This window comes from Martes martes (genome assembly GCF_963455335.1).
Source record: "Martes martes genome assembly, chromosome: 8".
Classification (NCBI taxonomy): Eukaryota; Metazoa; Chordata; class Mammalia; order Carnivora; family Mustelidae; genus Martes; species Martes martes.
Window position 1 is genome coordinate 47,041,011 of NC_137895.1, and position 12,613 is coordinate 47,053,623.

The following is a 12,613-nucleotide window of genomic DNA, read 5'->3' on the forward strand; positions in this document are numbered from 1 at the left end:
CTCCAAGGGAACATGCATCCATCCATTCATTTATTCATTCATTCCGTAGATGCTTGCTGAGCACTTGCTATGCACCAGGCATTGCTTGGGGCAAGAGAGATGAGCAGTGGACAAAACTAACAGAAACCCCAGCCCATGCACAGCTAATATTCTAATAAGAAGAAATAACATAAAAAATGAAAACAAATAAAATACAGAAAATGGTATTTTTTCAGTACTTGGCTACAAAACTCTTCTTGCTCTAAATGAATAGTGGCAAGGGTGTGGTGAGAGCTGTCCCGTCCTATATGGCTTGTGGGTAATAGCATAATAATGGTTTTTTTTCTGAAATCAGCTAGGCAACATACACCAAGAGTTTTAATAATGTTTATGCCCTTGATATGTAAATTCTTCTGGAATGTATCCTCATGCAAAGATAGGTATACATGGATGTTTACTAAGATTGAAAATAAGCAAAACTTACAATAATGTGGGAATATGGTATACTTATACAATGGAAATTGTATCATCTTTGTAAATAATATTTTATAGGGTCTTGAATAATATCATGTTATTTTCATAATATACTATTAACAATATGAGATTAATTTTAATAACAGAAAAAATTAGACTACCAAATGGTGGATCCCAAATAGGAATGCATTTTTTCTCTTCTTTACAGTTCTCTATTGTATTCAGAATTTTCACAATGGATTCATATTACTTCTATAATCAGAAAAATATGCTTTGTTGTTGTTTGTTTATTATCTATGTTTGCTTTTGTTTTGTTTTGGTTTGGTTTGGTTTAAGAGCTCAGTTTGGAGCAAGAGCAGCTGATGTGTCAATGTGTCAAGTCCTATTTTGGGAGACTCGCTGCCTAAGCTCAGGTTAATAATCAGAATAAAATATGCAGATAATGGATGCTCTTTCCCCTAAATGCTGGATGTGAGGTAATAAGTTAACAAATCTTTGTTGACTACCCAGAAGTCATCCTATCTGCATTCTAAACTCAGCTCTCTCATTTACTTATCTTGGATGAATTGTCTAACTTTATTGTGACTCAGTCACCTCTCTGTTAAACTGAAAAAGACGGAACATTGACAAGATTAATGGCTCCTTGGCTTTTTTAAGTCAGAGACCTATTGAGAATTCGGCAAAAACTAGGAATCTACTGCCTATGAAAATGCACCAGCATCAAAAATAATAAAATATTACATTTAGTAAGGAAGTGCAAGATTTATATCATGAAAACTATCAAAATGTAGTTTGAAGTGATGCTGTACCAGTTTGAGCCAGTTTCAGGCTTCAGAAATTGGTAGCTCCCACTTCCTACATCTTGGAACATTTATTCTTAGAAAGTACCCACCATGCTGTGAGGAAGCACAACCTATCCCACAGAGAGGTCCGCATGAAGAAGAGCCAAGGTCTCGCAGCCACAGTCTCATTTGAACTCTTGGCCAATGGCCAGCCCAGACTTGACGACATATAAAGAAAGGAGCCATCTTGGAAACTGGTTCCAGGCCCAGCTGAGCTGCCCCAGCTGATGACTCCTGAAGAGACATGAACTGTGAGAGCCAAGCCCTAACCAACCTGCACATTTGTGACCCAAAGAGATGATTGTCATTATTATAAGTTGCTAAGTTTGGGGGGTAGTTGGTTATGCAGCAACAGATACCTAGAACACTTAGTAAATGCTGGCTTCATTAAATTGAGCTCAAGAAAAGACTTACCTTAACCCCAAAAGCTTTCAAGTAAAACATTTCTATTGGCTTTAGGCCCATTTGAGTTTTGACAAATTTTGGACTTCCCCAAACTTGGATGTGGATGGTTATCTGAAAATGGTTCTTCTTTTGGCAAACAAAAGCTTCATCTGCTGGTGAAAAATTAAATCCTTTGTCTGTGACAACTCGATAGCCTATATCAGGTCTACGAAAAGAGGAATCAAGAAACCAATTTAACAAACATTTTCTACACATTTTCTTCCATCACCAATATTAATAGTATAAACATTTCAAGATACACTGTGGAAAGTGACTTTTGTTATATTTAGTCAACTTTGTGGATTTTTGCTGAGGAAGTGAAAATGCTATTTCAAAACACAGATGGCTCTCTCACAGCATTTTATATTTTCACAAGGAAGGAGCACAATTCTTGCCAAATGGAAGCATTGTCTCCTCAGCCTCCCTTTCCCTTTGTGCTTTCTAGAATTCTAATTTGACTCCACCATACATCAGAAAGATGTAGTCTAGAAGTTGAGAAGTCACTGCATTACTCAGACCTGTGAAATATCTGGGATAAAATTCATCTTTTTCTTCCTTTAAAAAAAAAATGCTCTAAATGTCATCAGCAACACCTCACTCAAACAGTCCCTCTCCTGAGTGAATATTCAGCCCACATGTGGTTAGAAGAAAAAAGCAGGCTGGCCAAAATTACCAGGAATAGCTTTAAACCAGATTAACCAGAGCCAGTCAGAATACTGACTGAAAACCCATTTTCACCAGAGTTTGGTCATCTCCTTTTTATCCTCCTGATCTGGTAATAGCACTGAAAACCTACTATGCTGGTTGCTTCTGCTGGGAACGGAAGTGGTGAGGTGGCTAATCAGATCCTTGGTTTATTTATCCTATCAAATTATTTTCAGTATCAAGGCTTTGTGTATCTCGTGTTTAATTAAAGACCTTTAAATGTTAAATAAAATTAAAACACTTCACATGTGTAATATTACTGAGAAAAGAATATAGGTGAAAATTTTTTGGTGAGCTTTTCCCATACATGTTGAAGATTTGGAACATGATTTTCAATTCACCAAGACTCCTAAATGTGGACTTTTCCTCAGGAAAGAAGCTCCTCCTTGGGACAGGAAGCAGAGGAGGGCAGGACTTACTGCTGTGCTACCTCTCTGCTGTTGTGTGGTGCTGTGCTTCCTGGGATCTCAATTTGGATGGCTGCCATTATAACGAACAACACTGAGTTTCTAAGTTTCCCTCTAATTCCAGAGACAGAAAATATGAATATGAATGAGTCTCTTGGGGAAAAGAGTGTTCATGTTCTTTGCAATTTAAGCACTTTCCCAGTGGATCAAGTCACTGGGTCATTGATTACTCCCAAGTAGCTGATTCATCAAAACCTCTACAAATGAAGTATTTGATAAAGACCACATGTCTTATGCCATCTGGAAACTTCATATTGACTTGTGTTTCTAGAACAAATCTTCTAATTTACTCATCTAAAGGCTAGATGAATGGAATTGTATAGATTTTACTACTGAGGATAATAAGAACTGTCTTAATTGAGAAAAAGGGAAATAACTTTCAGTGATCATCCATGTTTCACTATCAAAAACCCTGAAGGAAGGAGGTAAGGTTTACAACTCAGATATGAACATTAGCCTGAAATTTAAAGACAGCTAGAAGTAGAAACTGAATCAACAAACAGCAATCATGCAGTTGAAGATTATTCTGAATCTTAAACACCAATCTCTGGTTATAGAACTCTGTTTACCTAAAAATAGCAATTTGGTTTTTGATATCCAATGTTATAAATAAAGCCAACTAAACTGGCTTTTTAAAAGCTCTTTTAATGCAAGTTTTATGTATCACTCAGAAAAAAAGTTTTTCAATTCCCTAACTTTATTGCTTTTAGGTAATTTAAGGAAACAATATTTTGTGGCAAATTAGACATAGTAATCTGACACAAGTGATTTTCTGTCTCAGTGATATGAATAATGAAATGAAGACAACCTAAGGTCTAATGTAGATTAATACTGTCTTTTTCTTGCACTTAGGAAAAGTGAATTATGTCTAAACATTCAAAACAAATCTGCCTATATATCTTTAAGCTGATACCATCGTGTTCTCCTTTTTTTCCAGCTCAGTGGAGCTTAGATTGGCTGTTCAAATAAATTTTTAAAAATCTACTCAAGTAAGAAGGATAAGTTGCCTCAAAAACTTGATGAAGGGTTTCATACCTGGGTACTCATATTTAAGATAGGATATGGAATACTCCCTAAAAGATAACCAAATAAAGGCTACGACTTAAAACCAAGACCTGGGGACCCTCCCTTTCTTTTTCTAATTGTACACAGTGGCAAACACACAAAGTTGTGACATTTCAATGAGAAAACTAGTAATTTGCATCATTCTGCTTCCCATTCAACACACCAACTCCCAGTCTGTTTAAGTCTTTAGAATTTGTTTCAAGGAAAAGATTTCTTCCTTCTAGTTCATTCAACATGTAAGTCCTAGTGATAAGTTTTGCCCTTAAAGAAGCTCTATTTGAATTTGGAAAATACCATAGAAGACCCTCAAGTTTGTGGATAAACGTTTCTCATTTCATATTATATTTATTACTTGAAAGTCCTATACTTTAACCATTAACATTTTTCAGATTTTTCAAGGGGCCCTTTATAATCTTGAAAATTCTAGAAGACGTAGGTAGATGAATTACACTCTAAGGAATAAAGAGAAGGCTCTGAAGATGTTTAAGAGCAGTAATATGTAAGCCCACATTTATTTCTTGAAATTATGTCATAAGATTAGGACGAAAATTTTCCAGTTTAAAGATATTTTGTATGGTTTCATTTCAGTCTTTAAACACAGAGCCACCACCAATACCAACAGGATTGTTGCAGTATATGTTGACAATGAGCTTGACAATACGGATTCACAGCATAGATATTAGGGGAGAAGGGTTGTCACCAGCTAGCAATTTAATGTGGTCCCCAAAATGGTATTCTGTGGAATTTTAAATTAACTGCAGGATTAAATGTTACTGATTTGGGAAATCCCCATTTTCCAGCTTGAAGTTTGAACTGGGTCTATTGGTCTGAAAAAGACTCACTCTCCCTCCACCATTTAGTGGGTAAGTTGTAATGAGTTAGAATTACAGTCTGGATTCCAAAAGGCCAGAAGCCCATGTCCCAGCTATGCATTAGTCGGAATGTGAAACCTAAGGAGTAAGGCGCATTTCCTCATGGACCCATCCTATTTGATCAGGGATGGCTTCGAACCCCAAATCCTTGGATTTAGTCTTTAGAGTTAGCACTGCCTTTCCTCCCTCCCTCCCTCAGTACACCACCAGGGGGCCTGGGGCCACTTACAGTTTCTCATAATGACCAGTGAATAAACTGTGCCAAGGCACACTCTGGTATGGCTGCCACTTCAGAGAAGGAGAACCCTGGTCCACCGGTGTCATGTTCTGTCCCTCACTGTTGTAGAATAGCACTTCGCTACTGGAACTCCTACTTGTCACTGCAAAGAAATCAGTGTGTTAGATCCTTCCTCCATGGCTGTTCTTCCTAGACTCACAGACAGCTGCATGGAGCTAATGAACCGGCCATGTATGAGGAAGAGTGACCATGTGGGAAGTGACACGTGGTGGGAGGCAGGAGACATGTGAGAAGCCTTGTTGGGAATTGTGCCCTCAGTGTCCCTCTACCCTCTCTCCTGCATAGCGTCTCCCCTCGTGCAGTCAGTGTGGTTCCAGTGAAGTTCACTCCCAGCCAGAGGAGGGCAGGGGGACCCAGGCTGGCAATTCAAGCCCAGCATTCACTTCTTGCCTCAATAATTGTGCCAGGTTGACTCATGGCCCAAGCCAACCCAAGCAGAGTGAATTTCAGCACTTCAGGGGACATGGGTTCAAAGATGCTGCCTCTTTTAAACCCGGGAGCTTTAAACCCAGGAGCTTTAAACCCGGGAGACACCATTCCGAAGAGCTGCTGGCACCATTTGGGGACATGAAAGAAAAGCCTGTCTGGGAATGAAGCCCGCACAGCAGAAGGCAGAGTTGAGGATGAAGGTCACCCAGTTCTGATGGCGTGATTTGAGTTCTGGGATCCAATCCTAAACTCTTGGGCGACAGGTGGCAATAAATCCTCCGGTTTTGTTTTTTGTTTGTTTGTTTGTTTGCTTGTTTTTTGCTTAAGGCAGCTTGATGTTTTGGGGTTTGGGGGGTTTTGCCCTTTGTTTCTTTGTTTTTGTTCATTGCAACCAATACATTCTAACCTGTTACAGGTCCCCCGTGGCACTAGCTTTCTGAACTCAAGAGGAGCTATTTATTCACTTAGTGTCTTACTTTCCTCAACAGCAAAATAGAAATTAAAACAGATGTCTTGCCCATCTTGTAACGTTGTACAAGCAGAGAGAATATCATAGCACAAGTGGAAGCACTTTTAGAAGCTAATGCCAAGGTAAAGTAGCAGAAAATGTAGTTAAGTATGTAATATTGACTATAGGAAATTGCTACTTTTCTATGTTAAAATAACAGCAATTTCACATGTGCAAGCTGCTATTTTTGCATAATCCTTGCAAATTGTCTTAATTTGAGTAAGCCTCCAAACCGTGTGATTCAACCTCGGATAATTTTTATGTAAATGTTATTGGTACATTTTCTGTTTCTCTTTTCTTTTAACTCCCTAAAGATGACTCCTGCCTGACATCAGGAGTGAAATGGACATGGTGGGTGTTCCTAAGACCAGGTGCCGGCCAAGAGCAACAACACAGAGATAGGTGGGGAGCTCCTGGAGAGTGTGCCCTTAGCCTCCAGCTTGGAAACTGCAGGGTTTTTCTTCACTAGTGTAACTTCCTTTCTCTATACTTCCACTGAGGGCTTCCTCAAATGAATAAATAGCAGAGCTGCTCCAGGTTGTCTCTGATCTCAAATGTCAAAGGAAATTGTGTTTACTTTGGGGTATCCCTATTACACGTCAACTAAGCAAAACATCGATTTTTTTTTTCAGTTTTTGTAAACAACCACTTTGAAAAGATTTCTCAAAATCATGAAAAACTGTTTCCCGGCTTAGAATACAGGAGGTGAGCAACGCAAGGAGCTCTTCATGCTGTCACTCCTCCAAAAGATACCAGACCTAGAAACTTCTCCAAAACAAACACCTTCCACGGTTCTACTGCTTATACCAAATTCAGAGAAAGGAAGAAACCAGTTCTCCCATCTTCCCTTCCTCTGTCCTCCTGTGGAGGGAGGATAAAGGAAGTTCCAGAGCTTGAGGTTTGGAATCCATGGACCTGGGCTTGAGTCCCAGCTCTACACTTACTAGCTCTACAATCTAGGGAAACGGTTTCTGGTCTCAGGCCTTCAGTTTCTTCATCTACGAAATGGGAGTAACAGTATGAAACCTCCCAGGGTTGGTGAAGGGATTCTATGAGTGACAAGCGCCTAGCACAGTGTCTGTCACCAGTAAGTTTAAACAATGGTGCATTTCGTTGATATCGGTGGCACTGTGATCATCATATGACTTGTTTCAGCTCAGGTGACACGGTTTTGTCCAAGAAACCTTGGCGAATACTTCTGTGCTTGGCCTCCATGGTACCTCTCTCTGATGTGAAATAACTAACACCAAGTGCCTGAGTGGTTATCAGCTAACATGGGTCTATTCCCACTCATGCATGGTGGCAAGGTCAAGGATAACAGCATTTCCTGCTTTTTCCCATGTTAGCAGCAATGGGATGGAGCAGCCACTCCAACAGGACTGACATAGCCACGGCTTCCCTAGGAGCTGGATATCAGCTGGAGAGACCCAGAGACCACAGGTCCAGGCTGAAATTCAAGGCACAAGCCTGAACCCCATACTGGGACCTATTACTAGTCACACTAATAATAACATCTACTACTCCTGGGTACTTTATTTTTTATTTTTTAAAAGATTTTATTTATTTATTTGAGAGAGAGAGAGAAGGAGAAACAGACTCCACACTGAGCAGAGAGCCCAATATGGGACTCGATCTCAGGATCCTGAGATCATAACTGGAGCCAAAGGCAGATGCTTAACAAACTAAGTCACCCAGGTGCCCTCCTGTGTACTTTCTGTAACACAGGCACAGTCCACAAGTGTATCAAGACACTTGACATAGTTTCTCATCAACTCTTCAAGGTAAGGGTGCCTTTTTTCAATAAACTTTCTTTTCTGAAGTATAATATACAAAAAGAAAAATATACAGAGCACTAGTACACAATTTGATATTTTTAAATAAAATGAATTATACTGGGTAACTCTCACTGGGCCAAGAAATAAGGCATGTCCAGCACTCTAGAAGTTACCCTCATGCCCTCTTCCAGCTACTACTTTCTTCTGCCCAAGACAAATCACTATTCTGAAATCTAAAACCATAGAGGAGTATAGAGAAATGGAATTATATGATATGTAGTTTTATGTGTTGGCTTCTTTTGCCCAACATATGTTTATGAGATTCACTCATTATTGTTGCAAATAGCAGTCATTTGTTTACTTCCATTACTGTAGGAATATAACACAATTTGTCCTGCCTTGGACGGTCATTTGGGTTATTTTCAGTTTGTGGTTATTAAAAGTAACACTGCTATGGAAATTTTTGTACGTGTCTTTTGGTGGCACTGCTAGGCATATTCCCAGCAGTGGAATCACTGGGTCAGAGGATGTGCTTTAGCCCATGCAACCAACCAAACTGATTACAGAGAGGTTAGGAGATCAGGATTCCTAATGTCATTTAACAAATGTGGAAATTGGAGTTTGACCACCTGAAATAACTTGCTCAGTGTCACAGCTGTTAAGTGGAAGAGATAGGGTCCAAAACCTCCTCTTCCCTTCATGCTACACTGAGGATGTCTTGAGAACATGTAGCAGAAGAGGAATGCAAGTGTGAAAGCAGCAAACTGACCAAGTTCCCACCTTTCAGAAAAACTTAAAGCTTGCATTTTAACGCCTTTCAAAGTATTCTTTTATACATTACTTTTTTTAAAAATTTTTAAAGATTTTATTTATTTATTTGACAGACAGAGATCACAAGTAGGCAGAAAGGCAGGCAGAGAGAGAGGAGGAAGCAGGCTCCCTGCTGAGCAGAGAGCCCAATGTGGGTTCCCTTATACATTACTTTTAAAAAATCTTAGATGGGGCGCCTGGGTGACTCAGTGTGTTAAAGCCTCTGCCTTCGGCTCAGGTCATGATCTTAGAGTCCTGGGATCAAACCCCATATGGGGCTCTCTGCTCAGCAGGGAGCCCACTTCCCCCACCCTCCCTCTCTGCCTGCCTCTCTACTTGTGATCTCTCTGTCAAATAAATAAATAAAATTTTTTAAATAAATAAATACATAAAAAAAATCTTAGAAATGGGTGAAGTAGAAATTATGATTCTTACTTGATAATCAAGAGAAGTCAGTCTCAGGGCACCTGGGTGACACAGTCAGTTAAGCGTCTAACTCTTGGTTTCAGCTCAGGTAGTGACCTCAGGGTCCTGAGATTCAGCCACTCGGCGTGGTTTCTTCTTGTCCCTCTCCCTCCCTTTCTGCACATCCCCACCTGCCCCACCTCCCTGTGCTCGTTCTCTTGCTCTCAATTTTCCTGAAATAAATAAATAAATCTTAAAAAAAAAAAAAAACAGTCTCAGAAAGTCCCTACTTGCTGAGATGAGACAGATAATTTTTCTGACTTTACAGTGTGAACTCAGCCAGGGCACCTCTCCTGCGGGCCAAAGACCACCACTCTGGGGCTGAAAAAACCCTTTCATATTTGAGGTTCAAACCATATGAATCCATGAACCATCTTATATTTGGGATTCAGGTGAAATGGAAGTGGGAACCCTCTCATATACGGGGTCTAGACCGTGTGGGGCTGGAAACAGCTAGCAGGAGCTTGCCCACAAGCTATTTTCTCTCTTAGCAAGATTTTACATCTGTCCCCAGCAGCCCAGTGATTCTATGTTGTGAGCCTATAAATGGGAATCTTAGAACCCTTGGTCAAAGTGAACTGCTTGGAAGAAGGTCACAGAAAAGCTTTCCTGATTGATTTAGAACATGTCCTCCTGTCAGAATCCCTGCCCAGTAAGACTACTAGCCTAGGCTCTTCCTTCCTCCTCCCATGTGCCATTTCCCCAGGACCTTTGTAAAAACCCTTGGCCTCTGCCATAGCAAATATGAATTCTCTACTAAAAAACTTCTGCTGAAAATAAAAACTGTAATGAAAACATTGCATTTGGATTTTTGCCTCACCACCCCCTGCCCGGCCCAGGGAAAATGTTCATTTACATTCTGGAACAATTGTCCAGAGTCAATTATCTTTAGTCAGCTTTTCAGTGACCTTCATTCGAATAGGACTTAAGGGATTCAAGGGTTCCTATCTGCTGGACATGTCAGTTACTCTTTCATGATTTTCTCTGGAAATGGTGAAAAATCAATGTCCTCTCCAGAGGCGGGCCGCAGAAAATCACCATAGGATGGAGCTTAACCCCGAAATGGCCAGGAGGGTTTGAATAGCAATCTGGTCTCATGAAGAAACACTTGGAAGGTTTGGGTGGCTTGCCCGGTTCTCCCAGTGAGCTGGTGCATCTGTGGGTGAGCGAACAGATGGTCCCCTCGTCTGGCTAGGAATTTACTCAGACTTTTGTGTTTGAGAGTCACATAGAAGCTGCAGGCTAGATGTAAGGATTCTTGAAGAAATCAGAGTACACTCGCATAAGGGAGCTGGGTGGTGAGCTCTATATTATCCAGAAAGGAGACTTTAATTAACATTTTCTGTTTCAAGGGTTGAATAAGAAAAACCAAGCAACCGTTGGCCAGGGTGGGTCCATGCGAAAGAAAAGGAGGCAGTGAGAGGTTTGGTTCACGCGAGAGCTGGATGCCCAGTATGGTTCTGCCACCCCATGGCCAAGAGGCAGCCACGTGTGGGCCTTGGCTGGAAGACCCTCCAGTCATGCTGAAGCTGAGGCCAGACATCCTTGAAAGGACCAGCTGGCTCCACAGGCAAGCAGAGGAACAGCTCTAATCATGTGGCTACGAAAGACAAAGGCAGCAACTCAAGCAGGTGAGGAAGCCACCTGCATCACCTTCCAGGGCAGTAGAAAGCCCTGGAGTTTGGGGACAATAGTGGGAAGGGGAGCCCCCAAACAGAAATCTTGAACGTCCAGCCAAGCTGATTCAGGGTAGTAAAAGTGATGTACCCTGAGTCTGGGCTGCTATTCATACTGCTCACGTCTCATTATTTACGGCAGCTAATAGAGGATGCTTGGAGTCTCATCCTTTTGCCTATTAAGGGCCATAGCATTTATTCCGGAAGTTCCAGGCTGCAGATTCTGAAACTCCAATTTGTTCACAACTTGAAGAGGTCTCTAAGCTCAAAACATGATGTGTCACCTGTTACATAACACTAAAAATAAGGTGGTCTGGCTACTTGGGCGTCATAGGATTCTGCTGAAAGACTTCTGAAATCACCTTACAAAATCTCGAAGATCTACTTGGAACCCACTAACTTGAAGTGAGCGCTAGTAGAGCACATCAACTCTCTACCTTTCCACTCCCCTGGAAAAATCCTCCAAAGTCTGCTTCCATGAGCCAGCAGCCCTGTTAGCCCTGGGAGCTTGTTAGGGGAGCAGACCCTTAGGCCCCATCTCAGGCATACTGAATCAGATCTTGCATTTTACCCAGGCCGCTATTTTATCTGTTTGCGCACTGAAGTCTAGAAGGACTACAAGGGCCTGAACAATAGCACAGCAGTCAGCTTTTGAACGTGCTGCCACGTTGCAAGCTCCCACCGGCCTGGAGCCTATGTCCTCTTAGACACATTGCCCCTAAAATCAAAAGGACATTTGCATTTTCTCTCCACCAGCGAGAGAGACAAAGAGAGAGAGAGAGAGAGAGAGAGAAAATGGCATCTCTCCCTAGGAGCACCTGCATGACCCCACCTAGGACTGCATGAAACAGTGTGTCAAGAGGAAAGACAGAAACTCCCAGGGCTTACCCTTGTGAAAGAGACAATAATTTTGCAGGGTTACTACAAGGCTGGTAAAAAAAAAAAAAAAAAAAATCCCTGACTTAATGGCGAAAGCAGTGACCGGCCCCCCCGTTGGCTCACTTGGTCTGGAGTGGTGGGTCCACACGTGACAGTCTCCGGAGTCCTCCAGCGCCTGTGTGCACTTTCTCTTCTTGGTTGGTAGCAATGAGGCTCTAGAATCAAGAACCCAGGATGAAGGTTAGGAGTTTTTGCTCTCCGTGTTACATGAAATCAGACTCCGTTGCCCAGGTGTCTGCTCTCGGCCTTCTTAAGACTACCTGTAGTTGATTAAGACTCCTTGAGGCCCACTGGTCCACAGTACCACTAGGTTGTACGTGAGTGCAGCGGACAAGCTCCTATCCCATGAGCCCTACTAGTCTGAAACATAGCCAGTAGATCTGAGATTCACCTGCTTGAAAAATAAACTGACTATATTTCCAAAGGCAGAGGACTCATTGAGACAAAGACGGGAACTTAAAACTATAGAATATACATATATAAAATAGAAGTATATAAAATGTGTATATATTTTACACCTGAAATTTTTTTCACATGGAATTTTGCCACAATTTTTGAGAACCTTTACTCTTTCTGCCATTCTTTAGATTCAGGAGGAATGGAAGAGAGGAGGAGAAGAAGAAGGAAAAGAGGGGGAAGAAAAAATAAAAGTTAATGCTTAATCAACAGGTATTTTTCTGAGCGCTCATTCACAAATCACTTGCGTATTCTAGCTGAGGTTGCAAATGCAAACAGTGCTTTTTCCCTTGCTCGGAAAGCCCCCATTCATTTCTGACATCGTAACTTTCCATTGAATAAGGACTTTGGGTTTAGTGGGGTTTTAATTAAAAGATGGTCTAAGGCCGAGGGGGCGGGGCGGAAGGGT

The 12,613-nt window shown here is 41.3% G+C and overlaps 1 protein-coding gene across 1 annotated transcript in view; it reads right to left on the reverse strand.

Annotated features, from left to right (window-relative positions):
* The window catches only part of MYRFL (myelin regulatory factor like), a 120,383-nt gene that overhangs the window by 61,506 nt on the left and 46,264 nt on the right, over positions 1-12,613 (reverse strand). Inside the window, exons 5-7 of the mRNA XM_080812201.1 lie at positions 11,812-11,903; positions 5,078-5,228; positions 1,710-1,905 (exon numbers count right to left, since the gene is read on the reverse strand). Coding sequence (XP_080668327.1) covers positions 1,710-1,905; positions 5,078-5,228; positions 11,812-11,903 — 439 coding nt within the window. The remainder of the gene's footprint in view (positions 1-1,709; positions 1,906-5,077; positions 5,229-11,811; positions 11,904-12,613) is intronic.